Consider the following 14,927-nt stretch of genomic DNA (forward strand, 5'->3'; position numbering starts at 1 on the left):
CAATCTCACAAGTCATCATCACCATTTGAACTCATCAAGTCACAAATCAAAACACATCAAGTCGATACATGATATTCAAGATCAGAGAAAGAACGTCAGGAAATTGAAAAAGAGATACAAGATCAAGTAAAAGGTAAAGAAAGTATACATGATTGAATGAGGGATGATGAGAATGTTAGTGAAGTCCTCTTATAAATGACCTTGATTGGATTTGATTGAAAAGACTGATGATATTTTCAATGACTGATTAGCAAACCAAAATGGATCAATCCACATCATCATCTCAACCACCTACTTCAATCATATCCATCAACAACAACGAAGAACTATCACCAATCACTACTAAAATTAATGCAGCAACCGAGATCACAAATCAATCAAAACCTCATAAATTGGATATTCATTTGATCTCACTATTAGAAGGGTACATTTTACATTTTATTTCAATCATCAATCATAAAACATGAACCAAATGAACCCAAAATCTTATGATCTCTTCTTCTCTTTTGATAGGTTAAATGAACGCAAAACTAGAATCGATCAACAAGCTCAATTTTTATCTAATTTACCTAAGATCTTACCATTTGAACCTTTAGCACCCGCTTCTTCTGATATTTCATCAAAAACATGGGAGAAATGGTGGCATGAACATGATCGAATCGAAAGAGAAGCTGATATCTTTCGAGAGGATGAATTTGCTCTCATGAAGAAAGTGGCAATGTGTCAGTACTATTTCTGTGCCCATCAGCGTATCACAATAAACACTGAATGTAATCTGGATTTTTTGTCTTCTTAAGCCAAAACTACTAACATGTCAAGAGAAGATACCGATCTAGTGGGTTTAACCTTGGGTACACTCGAAGCCTTCTCAAGACTAGAGCATCTTCTTAGATCACGGCGAAAACAATTGCAAATTCTTGATTTAAGGATTAAATGGGATCAACAAACCAAAAAATTAAAAGCTCAACTTGATGAATTACAACAAGAGAGACCTAAATTGATCTCAAAGATTAGATGGTCACCTCCTCATCCAGATCATTCAACTCCAGTCACAACTCCAACCTCAACTCCAACCCCTTCATCTCCACTCTTGCGACAAAGCTTGGGACCTCAATCACGTTCTCCTATCTTATCTGCTCAAACTCCTTTTCCTCGTTCTCGGCAAGAATCGTTTAGTTATCAAAACCAACCTAGAAGATCCTCTACTCGGCTCTCAATCAGTAGCGTTCATCATCCTCAACCTGATACAGACCATACCAATGGCGAAACATGCTTGCCCCTTGATCAAACTCACACGCCTATGAAATTAAACAGTTATAACAGTGACAGAAAAAGTAGCATTGACGAGCACTATCGAACGCCATCTCCAACGTATTCTGCTAGGATCACGGTCAATCCCGAGTCTTCGATGAGTGTAAGGACTCATCGTAGTAGCTCTAGTTCTAATCGGAATCACTCTTTACCTACCACACCCACCCCTTCGGCAACTCTGCCGACTTCGATTCATTCTCCTTTGATCTCAAGTCAATCTAGAGCCATGCGAATTCAATCTTTGACTTTGCAACTTTCATCTATCAGTACCAAACTCAGTACACTCAATCGTTTAGTGATACCTACTTCAACAACCATTGATAGATTGATCGACTCAGGCTTACATTTACCAGAAGCCTTCTTAGATGAGCAAGACCGATTAGAAGCAAGTGTGAGATCGATCGTATCATCTGATATAGCCAGATTTTATGCTACTCTCCTAGATCAATACAAACAAGCCGATGAGATTTGGTATCATCAACGCTCATTAGACAATGAAGTGGAGATCATGAAGAGGGAGATTGAATTAGAAATCAACTCGAATCGGATCTCATCTAACCATAAACCTAAATTCGCAATCATTGAAACTAAATTGAACTCGATCATCAAAACCCATCAAAGCCATTCAAAGCGAATTCAACATTTCTCTTGTTTACCTACTCATGAATTTTATCCCGATCAAGATCAACTCAATCAAGCATTGATTAATAATCTCACGAATGGTCTTCAAAGATCACAACAACGTTTGGACCAATTGATCGAATTGGTCAATCTGTATAAATTAGCAGTCGATAAGATTGAGAGATCTAAGGAGATCAGATCGGCCATGGAAGCAAGTAAAATGAGATTCAAAGAACTAATTGAAGATATCGAAGCTCTCGATCGATCACAGTCAAAAGGAGCTGGTGCTCCGACAGATGTGACTTCTACCCACGAAATTGAAATAGGAGTCGACACATTAGAAGGGTCATCGAGTGATGCGTTTGATCAAGCTTGGTATCAAATTGAAAAGAAATTAAAAGTCGAATTGCAACTAGCTTTCAAACTTTTAGAAAATGCTGAGACAGTGTTAATAGAGTTAAAGGCTTTAGGCGTTGATCCTAAAATCAAATCAGATACTCAATCAACAACACGCAATCTCAAGAATCAGATGGATGAGATTGAAGAACTTATACGATCAAGAACGTTACAAATTGAAAGACTTAAGCTTGTTCGACATGGATGGAAAAGTTTGATTAAAGGCGAAAAACAAGTAAAAACTTTGAGAACGAAGTTGATTTGGGAGATTGGTCGATCAAAGTGGAAAAAGCTGATCAAGATTGAAGAAGAAAAATCTACTAGTATGATAGGTGATGATCATCTCCATCGAATCCCTAGGGTACCAGGTCTATTGAGTGATGCTGAAGAAAGTGAATTGGAGGATTCAAAAAAGAAAGTGAAGGAGGAAGAGAGATTGCTCCAGATCACAAGCAGTCAGACGAGTTTATTAAAGGATAGTACAGAAGCAAGACAATTAATTGTGGCTGATCTAGAGCCCCTTATCAGCTCTATACTTGCCCAATTACCCAACCAACCTATTATTCATTCCAAAATCTCAGAGTTACATCATATGTTGAAACATGAAAAGCTCAAGGAGTTGGAAAGATTGGAAAGGATTCGAGAATCAATTAAGCTTCAGACTCAAGAGATTCAGAATTTAGACAATCTCCAAGACGGTTTGATGATTGAAGGTAGTCGACTGATTAAACGTGTACAAGATACAATTGGAGTTGAACTGGATCGGACGTATGAAATCACTTCAGAGTCAACCTCAAATACTGATACTGATACAACCACGAGGCATAGAAGAAATCAGGGAGAGACAAATGTAAATCGAGGTCGGAATAGACTAGTGACCAAAGTTAAAGAGTATGTTCCGGAGCTTGAAAGTTTAGTCAAATCTTTACCAGCTCGAATCAAGTTTGTGGTAGAGGAGAATGAAGGACTAGAGATTAAATCATATGAGGCAGAAATCAAGAATTTCTTGAATGGGATTGAAATGAGTTTGTTTGGATTAAGGGATCAATTATGTAATGAATTTAGTCTTTTGGAATGGATTGATTGCGAAGTTGGAAAAAGATTTAGTAATGGTATTGAAGATGTGAAGGTAGAGATCAAGGATATAATCAATGGGTTGGAAAAAGTCGAAGGCCAATTGAATGTCTGGATGGAAGTTATTGGTAGGTCTTATTATTTTCTCTATTTGCTACCTTTGAAATTTGATCTGAAATCTGATCAACTTTATTGGTCCTCCCCGGCCCCGTTTGCAACACATAGGTTCTGATCGAATGCAACCAGCGATTCCAGAACTCGAGATTCAAGCTCAATGTCATGAATTGATCACAAATCTCACGAACAAATTGAATCAAGAAATTCGAACTGAGATAGATGAACGAATCCCGAAAAGTTTAGAAGATTTCATTCATCAATGTCCGAGTTTAAGTTCAAATTTATTTAAACCTGATCAATTTATTTTACCTAAACAAATGTTACAACATCAGTTACAATCTTATTTTAATTCAACTGTTCGAAGATCAGAAGATTTGATTGGTTTGAGAAATAAGTTTCTAGAAATCAATCAACGGAGAAAACTCGAATTTGAATGGAGAGAAGATTGGAAATATAGATTGAATGAGTCTATGATGTCTTTGACGGATTTCGAAGATCGATTGAGAGTGCTTAACCTTGACTTGGGAGAAATTGAGTCACAAGTAAAGAGTTGGGAACTAAATCATTTCACTAGTAGATCAGAGATTGCTTTGATCGGGGATGATGGTCAGGCACCTTTCCCTGATTTCCAATCAGAAGTTACTAAATTTAAGGACACGATTACGTCGATTGGAGATGGCAAAATGGTTGAATTGAAGGACTTGATTAATGAGGTAAACTTGAAAGTGAAAAGAATTGAAGACGAAATCAAAGAGAAACTGCCTCTCGATGATGATCTGTTGAATGGATCAAGAACTCATTTGGGACGATTACAACCAGAATGGGAATCGGCCCAAAATCGATTGAAAGCATTGGAGAATCTCACCAATCAATTGGAAGCAGATCTTGATGTGAGAAGATCAGAGTACGACTTGCGAACAAATTGGAGTGCTCGATGCAATGCGGTTTTCAAAGAAAGTGACATCGAAGACATGATCGAAAGATATGAAACAATACTTGATCAAGCTCTTTCAAAATCTGATAAAGAAGCACTTGGTGAAGACGTGGGTGATCGGTTCTCGAAAGCTCTTGAAGATCTGCGAAGTTTGATCAACCGTCAGAATACGGACCAGACCTCGATCGGCCAAAAGTCACAGCTCATGAAGTCCAAGGTTTCTGATATTTTAGAAGAAACTGCCAACCTGAGTAAGATGCCAGATATCGAACATTCTTATTTGATAAAAGCAGAATCTGAATTGTTGAGGATAGGATCAAGTTTCGAAAAGGTTTCAAGCAAGAGCAGTGAAGCGGAAAGAAGAGCTATTGAAAGAATAGTCCAGGGTGCTGGGGAATTGGTTCAGATGGAGGAAATGGGAGTGGATCAGATTGTGATTGCACACCAGATCGGTCTTGAATCATCTCGGGTGAAGCATTGGATCAAATCGGAATTGGGTCCGTTTATGAAAGAGATTGAAGAAGAGGGTGCAAAAATTGATAACCTTGAGTCACTTTCATCCCAAATCGAAAGTGGATCAAAGGCTAAAACCAAAGAAGTTAGGACTAGTGGCTTGAACTGTTCTACCTCTTCCACTTCTTCTGCGAGGTTGAATGAAGAGAATGATCGACTGAAACAAAAGTTTTTGGAGATTAAACGATTGGTGGCAATGACTTCTAAGAGTCACGAAACTCTCACTCGACTCGAGCTTGGCCTGCCACAGCTGATTGATCATATCGATCTTTTCGAGATTACTTTGCCAGTGGCATGTCTCTCTGATCTGAATCAAGGTTTAGATCAAACAAGCTTCAAGACTTCTTTTCAAGAAACTGGGGAGTTAAACCGAATCAAGACGCTACGTGTACAATTGAATTCTATCACAGCAAAAGTGAACAAGATGCTAGAAGGGACAGAAGTGGGGATGAAGCTGTGTCAACAACAAAAGGCAAGATCGGCAAGGATGTTCGAGATCTTGGATCGATTGGTTTCACTTGATCTTGATCGTTGGGTTCGAGAGCCTGAGAAAAGACATGCGCCTTTACCAACTCGAGAGACTGTGATCGATATTCAGGGCAGGTTGGAAGGCATCAATCTTGAAATCTTGGATCTGATGTCGGAATTAGAGTCAGTCTCAGCCTCAGGAGAGAAAGATGAAACGTTATTAGAAAGATGTGTCAAAGAATACGATTCGGCTTCATCAAAGTTTGAAAGACTGAAGGAATTGATGGAATTCAATGAAGCGGTAGAATTATGTGATCAAAGTTTCTCACGTCTACTTGATGCATTAGATCATCATCAGAATAACGGTTCAGAAGATGACGAGCTCTTCTCAGTGAATCAAGAATCTGAAACGAAATTAAAAGAAGTAAGCTTGAAAGCTTGTGGGGTTGGTAATGATGGTAGAGTTGAATATCAATTAGAACGTCTTACTCAAACTTGGGCTGAATTATCAGAGATGGTAAAAGATCGACAAGAGTCCAAGGACGATCCTAATGATCGATCAAACAAGTTAAGACTGAACCCAGATGAAGGGAGTGATAGTTATATACCTCAATCTTTCTCAGCCAAGAAGAACAATAGTCCAGCTTCAAAGATTCCTGTTTTACTTGATCGATCACCAGTACGATTGAGGAGTAACTCAGTTGGTTCGACTGCTGGATCACCATCGCGCATAACTGCTAAGATTCCAACCATCTCAACACCATTAGGATCAATAGAAACGAGAGGAGGATTGAAACACAGCCTCGATCGTCATGCTCATCCCAACTCGCCGTATATGCCATCTCCATCCCTTGCTGCTAGTTGTCGAGCTGGGCGAAGAACACCAGATCCACGATCTGCCTCTAAAGACCATTTTGACAGTCATCCCCCTCCCTCGGGATACACGAGGACCCGAGCTCCTTCGAGCTTGAGGGGAAGAATTGGGGGTGGTGGTAGCGGTCTTCGAAATCGAGTCAGCCTAATGTCCATGAGCCAGAGTCGGACCGCGTTTGGGCTTAGTACTCCACCGTCTACTCGAATGGATGGTATTGAGAAAAAGCGAGTCCAATATCGACCTCAACCAAATCGAAACATTGATCAAATGGTTGGAAAGGTTGTTAATCGACTTGCAGTGAGTGGTTTTTTACTTTCTTTGACTTGGAATCTGTAACCCAGTTTTGGCTGATGAAATTTTGCTTACGAAAATTGCTGAATGGGTAGGTTGAAGTTCATGTAGCGCCTGTTGAAGAAACTTGGGAGGATAATAGTGGACTGTATTGGATTGGTAACAAAATGTATTTCTGTAGAATCTTGAGAAGTCAGACGGTAATGGTGAGGATTGGTGGAGGTTGGAATGAATTATCTAGGTACGTTAAACTGTGGATCAGAAACAGAACGAAAGTAATCTCTGCTGATGATTTGAATTTGGAATGTTTAGTTTTCTATTAGAACATTCTAAACAAGCTGTAGCTGTATCACCCTTGAGGCCAGATGGTTTAACAGTAGCAGGATCTCAAGAGAAATGGATGACATCAAATGAAGCAAGAAGAGCATCAGCAGAACATAAACTCTTAGGAACTTCAACTCAATCTGTTTCTACACCAAGAGCTAGAACCTTAAGTGCTCATCCCATGGCGATTTCTACTCCACCTGAAGCTATTCAATTATATTTAAGAAAAGCTGAAGTTTTAAAAATGACACCTAATCATGCTTCACCTACTCCTAATTTGGTGACTTCTGTTAGTGTTAGAAAACATTGGAGACCTTGAAAAAATAAAGTTTCTGTAATGTTTTGCTTAGATTTCTGATTTTTATGATTATACGATTTTTTTTATTATATTGAGATGAAAGATTGCAATGAGTTTTATTTAAAAAAAGGACACAGATTTAGTTGATTGATAGTGAAATCTTATGTATATGTTGATAGGGTTTTTTTTGAACAAATAGATTTATGTGCTGTATATAAGTATCATTATTATGCCAAATTTAACCGGGGTGGGGGTTTTTCGCTTGTTCATTTTTCTTTTCTATTTATTGATCTATTTATTGATGTCTCTTGTTAAATGTGCATAATTCTGTGTTTAGATTGTTACAATGTTGCAAAAGGTTTTGAATGTTTTCTGTTTCAATGTTTTCTCGTTATATTGGGAGTTGATGGGTTCTTTAGAAAAAAAATACAATTTGATTATTAATGATATAATGATATAATGGACAAATGTGGTTTTTGTTTTGGTTTTGAAGTTACTTGCACAGAGAGTTTTGGGGATTTAGTTTGTTTGAGTATTAACAAGAAAAAAATTGAAAACGAAACTTTTTGATTTGTGCATCTACGTTTTGGGTTGTGTTTGTATTTTGTATTGATTTGACAGAAAATCAGAAAGAAGATATGAGTTTGTACCTTTAATATGTGTTTACCTTTGCTTTTGGGTGTCGAGGTTCCGAGTGAGAGACAAAGAGCTGGGTTCGTTTGATTCATTCCATGTTTTTGTATTTGGACGTATGGAATTTGCATGAAAGGCAGAATCATCCTTCAAAGTTGTAGATCGGGATCGGTTTGCAGCGGTGGTGTTGCAGGCTTTCCGAGTGAATCTGAAAATGTATGGGTTATGGCATTTTGCCACAGGCTTAGGTATGGGGTATGAGGAGTATGGCTTCTTCTACATAGCTAAAGTGTAACGCTCATGAGGTCGTATGCAGAGTACCCGACTGACACTTTTTGTATGTGACGTACGGATTGGATCGACTTTGACTTGGACGGTTCGTTCGATTACCATATTACCTGAATAACACATCACTTGGCTATCATCAACTTGAACATCATTCAATTTCAATCAAGGTCTTCTGGCTAGAGGTTCTCGTCCCAAAAACCACCACTACCAAACCATCGATCATGGCTAGCATTGACGAAGAACCAGCTATAGGAGACGTTCCAGATGAATATGATGAAGCTGATCCACAAAAGGCATTGGAGGACAGTAGTGAAGAAGAAGAAGAAGGAAGCGAAGAGGAGCGGGCTGTACGAGAAGGTTTTAATGTTCCAATCTTACTTAGATTTCTTCGTGTTTGAATCTCAAATTCATTGATTATTATACTTTTGAATCGAAAACTAGGATTTATTGCGGATGAAGAGGAGGAAGAAGAGGAAGAAGAGGAAGATTATTCTTCTCGAAAACGGAAACGGAAACATAAACATCGTCATAAACACAAAGACCGTAAAAAACATCGATCTGGTGCGCGTCTCTGTTTGCAAACATACCGTAAACCTCCGGCATGTTGACCAAAATCCTTGTGTGTGGCCAAATTTACGTAGTCGCAATCGAAGCTGAAGACGAAGAAGAAGGCTTGGATGAAGACGATTTAGAGCTATTGGCTGAGAACACTGGTACGGCTTCAAGGAAGCCAAAGGTGGGCGGATGTATCATAGAATAACATGTTTTTCTCCATGTCATCTAAAGCAGTTTAAACCTTCTTTGTCCTTCAGCGGCGTCTTCGGCGTGCAGGATCGGTAGCCTCCGACGATCTCGATTTAGACCATGATGACGATCTTCACCGGATATTCGATGACGAGGATGAGCCTGCTGTACCTCGTCGTCGAGACGGCCTTGGTGTGGATGATGAATTAGATGACTTTATTGAAGAAGATGAGTTTCCCGAAGACGAAGCGCTTCCTCGACAAAAGTCAACCAAGCGCAAAAGCAAGGCGTCTTCTGTGCGTGTAGATGCTGGGAGACAGAAACAGGCTGGTCGTCTTATGGGTGCCCTTGCTCCTGACGTATCCGGGATCGACCCAGACGCATGGGATGAAGTGATGGAAGTCTTTGGGAATGGTGAAGACTACGAATGGGCTCTCGAGCTGGACGAATACGAAGATCTAGGCGCAGATGGCGGACAAGCTGAATACGATGCTGACGGCGCCTTTAATAGGTCAACAGCTGTTCAACTGAAGGACATCTTCGAACCTAGCCAAATCAAAGACCGAATGCTTACCGAGGCTGATGAAGCCATCCGACTTTTGGACATCCCAGAGCGTACTCAGTTGGCCTCCTCCACTCTAGCGAATGCCACATCGACTGAACCGCTCTTGACTTCTGAGGAGCTCGACCGCGCTGCAGAGTGGGTTTCACAGCGGATCTCTGAAAGGTGTAATACACTTTTCCTTCAGAAGGATCGCCATGGTTTCTTCCCGATCTTGAAGGAGCCTTTCATAGTTTCGATAAAAGACGTATTGGAATTCTTTCTCGCCAAGTATCTTGAAGTGCCATTTGTTTTTATGAATCGACAAGACTATATCACCCATCATACATCAGACAACCAAGGCAATGAAACCAATGTCCAATATCTTAGTCGAGATGAATTATGGAAAGTCCACACACTTTCTCTCAAGTACGTTGCTCTCCTCGATCGCAAAAAGGGTCTGAGGAGATTATTCGACAAGTTGGACGCTGAGGATGATTACTTTGAGGAATGTTATGGACGGATTCAAAGTGTTGAAGAAGTTTCCGATCTTATGCAATGGCTCACGCTCAAATATGGCTCTCGATTACGGGAAGCACAAGCTGATGTTCGAGAGGATGCCGATGCACTCGCTGCCGATATTATTCCCGATGGTATGAGAAATGCCAATGCCTCAGATAAACCGGTCAGATACAAGAAAGCTTCCAGAGAGAGTAGATACGAACGAGCGAAAGGCAGCGTCGTCAGTAAACTAGCTTCAGATTTGGGTATCTCTTCCAGGGATCTCTCTGCAGACTTTTTAGCACGAAACCGGCAACACTTTCCAGATGACCCTCCATTACCACCAGCGGTCTATGCAGAAGAGTTTGCTCAGCCAGAGACTGAATTTAATGATTCGCGTAAGGCATTGGAAGGTCAGTGCCTTTCATTAAATGCCAGGCGTGTCGCCCATACTCTTTGACTCACGATATGATCCTTTCTAGCTGCAAAGTTGATTGTAAGCACGGATATCGGGCGTGACCCCATGCTCAAAAAGCATGTCCGTCAATTGTTTCGACAGCATGGTGTTGTCACTGTGACACCTACAGACGGTGGAATGTCGAAAATTACTGAGCTACATCCCTACTACGTACGCGCAGCGGTTCATTTGATTTGATATAGTCTTGATATACTGAGAAACTCTGCCGTTCTTATTTACAGGCTTTCAAATACTTAGGGCAGAAGCCGTTCTCTGGCCTCAAACAATCATCTCAGTATCTTCAGATTATGGCAGCTGAACAAGAGCTACTCGTCAATGTGCAAGTCCATCTGAATCCTGAAACGGACAACACCTTCAAGACCGAAATGATGAACACATACAAGTCTGATTTTACAAGCGAGTTGGCCACAAGTTGGAATGAGTTGAGAGAAGAAATCTTGTTGCATGCGATTGAACACATGTTGCTGCCGGACGCCGCAAGATGGGCAAAAAATTATCTCAAGGATGAAGCAGAGGAATATGTGGCCCAGCGATGTGCTGAAGAACTTGAAGAAGTAAGTACTTACATCACTCATCTCTGTAAAAATTGGTCTGCAGGATGGGGTGACCAGGATATGATTCAAATTTTGACCACTTTCTTTGTTAAAAGCGCATTGATGTCGCACCTTATCGACCGGCACATTTTTTGGACGACGGAGAGGTGCCATCAGTGGTAGCTATATCCAATGGGGCCGGAGATCCTCGACGTGACTCTACTTTTGTGATTTACCTGGACGACGCGGGAAGATTTCGTGACCACATGAAACTTGATAATCTGCGCGATCCAACCCCTCGACAAGATTTATCAGACTTTTTGCAAAAACGGACTCCCGATGTGATCGTTGTCGGGGGCTTTAGTGCCTCAACGAATAGGCTGTTGAACGATGTCAAGGCAGTCGCCCATGAATTGTCAGAAAAAATGAAAAATGAATTACAGTCATCTGGTGAAATGAATGATGAAGCATTAAGTCGTATGGGGTTTCCCGTCATCGTTGCTAGGGACGACACTGCAAGATTGTGTCAGCAGACTAAACTTGGTGAGGACGACTTTGGTGGGCTGCCTGCCATTGGAAGATACTGCATCGCTCTGGCAAGATACGTTCAGAGTCCGTTAAACGAATATGCCGCGGCTGGACAAGATATCACAGCAATTTCATTCCACCCTGACCAACAGTTTCTGCCCAAGGATCTTCTCCAAGTATACCTCGAGCGAGCTTTGGTCAATATAGTTAACTCCGTGGGTGTCGATATCAACCGTGCTGTCAACGATCACTATTATCAACATCTCCTTCAATACGTCTGTGGTCTTGGTCCCCGTAAGGCACAAAAGTTGATCAAGATGATCAACGCAAAATCCTCTGTTGTAAGTCTGTAAACATATCATTACCATGGCGTAATTCTTGCCTCAGTATAAGGATCCGCTGACAATATTTTCAGGAAGGTACTCTGATATCAAGGAACGAGTTGATAACGGAGGAACTGGTGACGAAGAACATATTTTACAACTGTGCTGGTTTCCTTAGAATCAAGCAGGGAGATCTGACTACGGCGCGAGAAACAGAACCGGATATCCTTGATGACACACGTATACATCCAGAAGATTACTATGTCGCGCGCAAAATGGCTGCTGATGCTCAAGAGCTAGACGAAGAGGACTTGGCCGAGCAGCCTCCGTCACAAGTCGTCAGTGATCTACTGGCAGCCGATTCAGGGAATGGAGCTGCGAAGTTGGATGATCTCAATCTGGACGACTTTGCGGTAGAGCTGCTAAGATTGTTGAACGTACGAAAGCGACTGACGTTGTATCAGATTCGTACGGAGCTTCAAAAGCCGTACGCGGAGAAGCGTTCCACTTTTGATGCATTGACGCCAGAGCAAATGTTCGACCTCTGGACAGGTGAAAACGAAGCCACCCTGTCGCGCGGTTCAGTGATCCCTGTGAAAATCACGAAGTCTCGCGATCGAGGTCTAACAGTCCGTCTCGATTCCGGAATTGAAGGTTTCATTGAACAGAGATACATGGTCGAAGAAGGAACTCCCGACATGAGCAAATTTCCGGTGGGATCTACTATACAAGCTCTAGTGATGGAAATTCACAAAGATCGGTTTATGGTTGAGCTCAATTCACAGCCAACGGCTGTGGCGGCAGCTGCAGGCCAACAAAAGAAAGTCAAGACCGATGATCACTTTGATGAGATTCAAATGCAGATGGATAAGGACCGCTTAGAATCCAGGAAGAAGATTGGCAGCCGTCGAACCCAACGAGTAATCAAACATCCTAACTTTCATAACTTCAACTCTGGTCAAGCTGAACAACATCTAGCGAACCAGCAGCGAGGTGACTGTGTGATTAGACCAAGTTCAAAGGGAACTGATCATCTGGCCGTTACATGGAAAGTTGACACTGGAGTTTATCAGCATATCGGTACGTTGAAGATCCACTATAAGCTTTCCGATCTCGTGAATTGATTGATCATATCTATGACATTTTTGTTGGTGTAACAGACGTTTTGGAATTGGACAAGCAGAATGAATTCTCTCTGGGCCGCACCTTGAAGATTGGAGGGCGATATTCCTATTCGGATTTAGATGAGCTGATCGTATCTCATGTGCGAGCAATGGCCAGAAAAGTCGAGGAGATGATCGCCCACGAAAGGTACAAATCCACCCCCGAAGAAATGTGTACGTGATCGATCACTTACATCCCTTACATGCTCGGGCTCGCTAGCTTCACGCTCTGTTCTCATTTCCCGCTCATGTGTTTTCTCCTTATCCAGCAAAGTATCTCAACACGTATTTGATGGCAAACCCCGATAGGTCCGTGTATGCATTCTGCATTGACAAGGATACGCCAGGTTGTTTTTTTCTCGGGTTCAAGGCCGATAAAAACACACCCATGCAGAAATGGGTGAGTCATTTTCTTTGTTCCAGCCTTGATTCACTCACCAATCCAATTGAATCCTCGACCTCTTCGTTGTTCAGACCGTCAAAGTGTCCCCGGGCGCATATGAATTAAATGGGACTCAAGCTGGTGACATGCTTTCGCTTTGCAATGCATTCAAGGTGCGCAGTCATTTCTAGCTGGACCGGGCCATCTTGAACTGACATATCCATTGTTCTTATTTCCTTCCAGACACAATACACCGCAAGATCCGCCCTTCCAGCAGGACAGGGCCGCGTAGACGTGTACGGACGCCAGACACCTATGCTCAATGGCCGAACACCGATCAACGGAGGTCGAACACCATTGATAGGAGGTAGAACTCCAATGCTTGGTAACCGGACGCCTCTCGCCACGCCTCGATACACCGGTACTCCTCAACACGCACCTCCGCCACCCGCACCCCAGACGATTTCTACACCGCGTTATTCAGGCGGCCTAACACCTGCGCCCCCGCCTCCGACCGGTAAAACTTCATCTACTTCTTATTTCGCTACATCGAGTTGGGTACTGATTCTATCCGTCATTTCGACATTCAGCTTGGAATCCCGGAACGCCGCATGCGGGGTATGCCCCTCCACCGCCACCAGGTCCTCCAAGAGCCGGCTACCCGATGAATCAAACCCCACTTCGATATCCTGGCCCTCTTCCTCCAGGCATGCCCCCGCCTCCACCACAGAGTAAGCTGTGCTGCTGATTGTCGCCGGAGGACAACGATTGAATCGAGTCTGATGAACTTTGTTCTTCTGCCATTGCTCTAGCTTGGGGACCTCCCCCTGCGCGTCAGCATTACCCCTAGAGTTGACCAGCGAATTTGGACGCCCAAGCATGACTAAGCAGGGATCTTTTCTCGAACCGATCTACGAATTATCGACAGTCAACTGGGCCGAGTATTGAATGCATGCTATGTAGTGTATCACATCACTCGAGATTTGCGTCCATGTGAGGTAGTCTCTTGCACTCATACTTGTTCAAGAAGGCGGTAGCTCAGTGGCTGTGTTGAGTGAAAGCCATATTGCCTGTGATAAAAAAATATGTATACCTGTATATTTTTTCTTCTTTTTTTCCGGTTTGTTAGTAGAGTGTATATGACTAGAAGTAATCAGAAATGGATCGAAGGTTAACGTTTTAGTGGAAAGTTCCAGATCACCCTACCGGTGAAGTGACATTTTGACCCTTTTTTGTTTGTGTTCGTGAATGCTTGAAGACGGCTGCTTCAAAAATATTTGAGTCCTTCATCCACTCTATATAGTAGCTGACAGATCTTTCTTCACTGTTTGTGCTGTACATATGAAAGCATAACTTCATAATAAAAAGTAACACAGTGAACTTCATTGTAAGAAGTTCAGGTGACCAATGATTCTGAACACGTGGCCTAATTGCAAACAATGTGAACAAAACCACTCAAGTGGACATCAGGGGATGTCAACCCTGAGGCATCAGCAGTGTTCTTTATTGTACTTACCCGAGGCGCTCTGAAAAGCACAAGAGGCTAAAATATTTGATACGCAATGATGAGACAAGACATATCTGGCTCTTGA

General features: G+C 42.0%; 3 protein-coding genes across 3 annotated transcripts; all 3 read left to right on the plus strand.

Moving 5' to 3' along the window:
- Nucleotides 1–463: 463 nt before the first annotated feature.
- Nucleotides 464–6,922, plus strand: MELLADRAFT_94214 (uncharacterized protein; the record flags this gene model as incomplete). Its single annotated transcript, XM_007417041.1, has 4 exons — nt 464–722; nt 798–3,530; nt 3,628–6,605; nt 6,695–6,922. 4 exons carry the CDS (start codon nt 464–466, stop codon nt 6,920–6,922), a joined length of 6,198 nt encoding a protein of 2,065 aa, XP_007417103.1.
- Nucleotides 6,909–7,708, plus strand: MELLADRAFT_73351 (uncharacterized protein; the record flags this gene model as incomplete). Its single annotated transcript, XM_007417013.1, has 1 exon — nt 6,909–7,708. The coding sequence occupies one exon, from the start codon at nt 7,000–7,002 to the stop codon at nt 7,240–7,242; it is 243 nt and encodes an 80-aa protein (XP_007417075.1).
- Nucleotides 7,709–8,259: 551 nt separating this feature from the next.
- Nucleotides 8,260–14,514, plus strand: MELLADRAFT_50652 (uncharacterized protein; the record flags this gene model as incomplete). Its single annotated transcript, XM_007416995.1, has 14 exons — nt 8,260–8,499; nt 8,584–8,703; nt 8,784–8,878; nt 8,955–10,341; nt 10,411–10,556; nt 10,628–10,960; nt 11,056–11,805; nt 11,883–12,870; nt 12,951–13,127; nt 13,223–13,353; nt 13,428–13,508; nt 13,579–13,852; nt 13,926–14,066; nt 14,148–14,514. The coding sequence occupies 14 exons, from the start codon at nt 8,364–8,366 to the stop codon at nt 14,183–14,185; spliced, it is 4,797 nt and encodes a 1,598-aa protein (XP_007417057.1).
- Nucleotides 14,515–14,927: the final 413 nt, after the last annotated feature.

Source organism: Melampsora larici-populina, assembly GCF_000204055.1.
Source record: "Melampsora larici-populina 98AG31 unplaced genomic scaffold MELLAscaffold_67, whole genome shotgun sequence".
Classification (NCBI taxonomy): domain Eukaryota; kingdom Fungi; phylum Basidiomycota; class Pucciniomycetes; order Pucciniales; family Melampsoraceae; genus Melampsora; species Melampsora laricis-populina.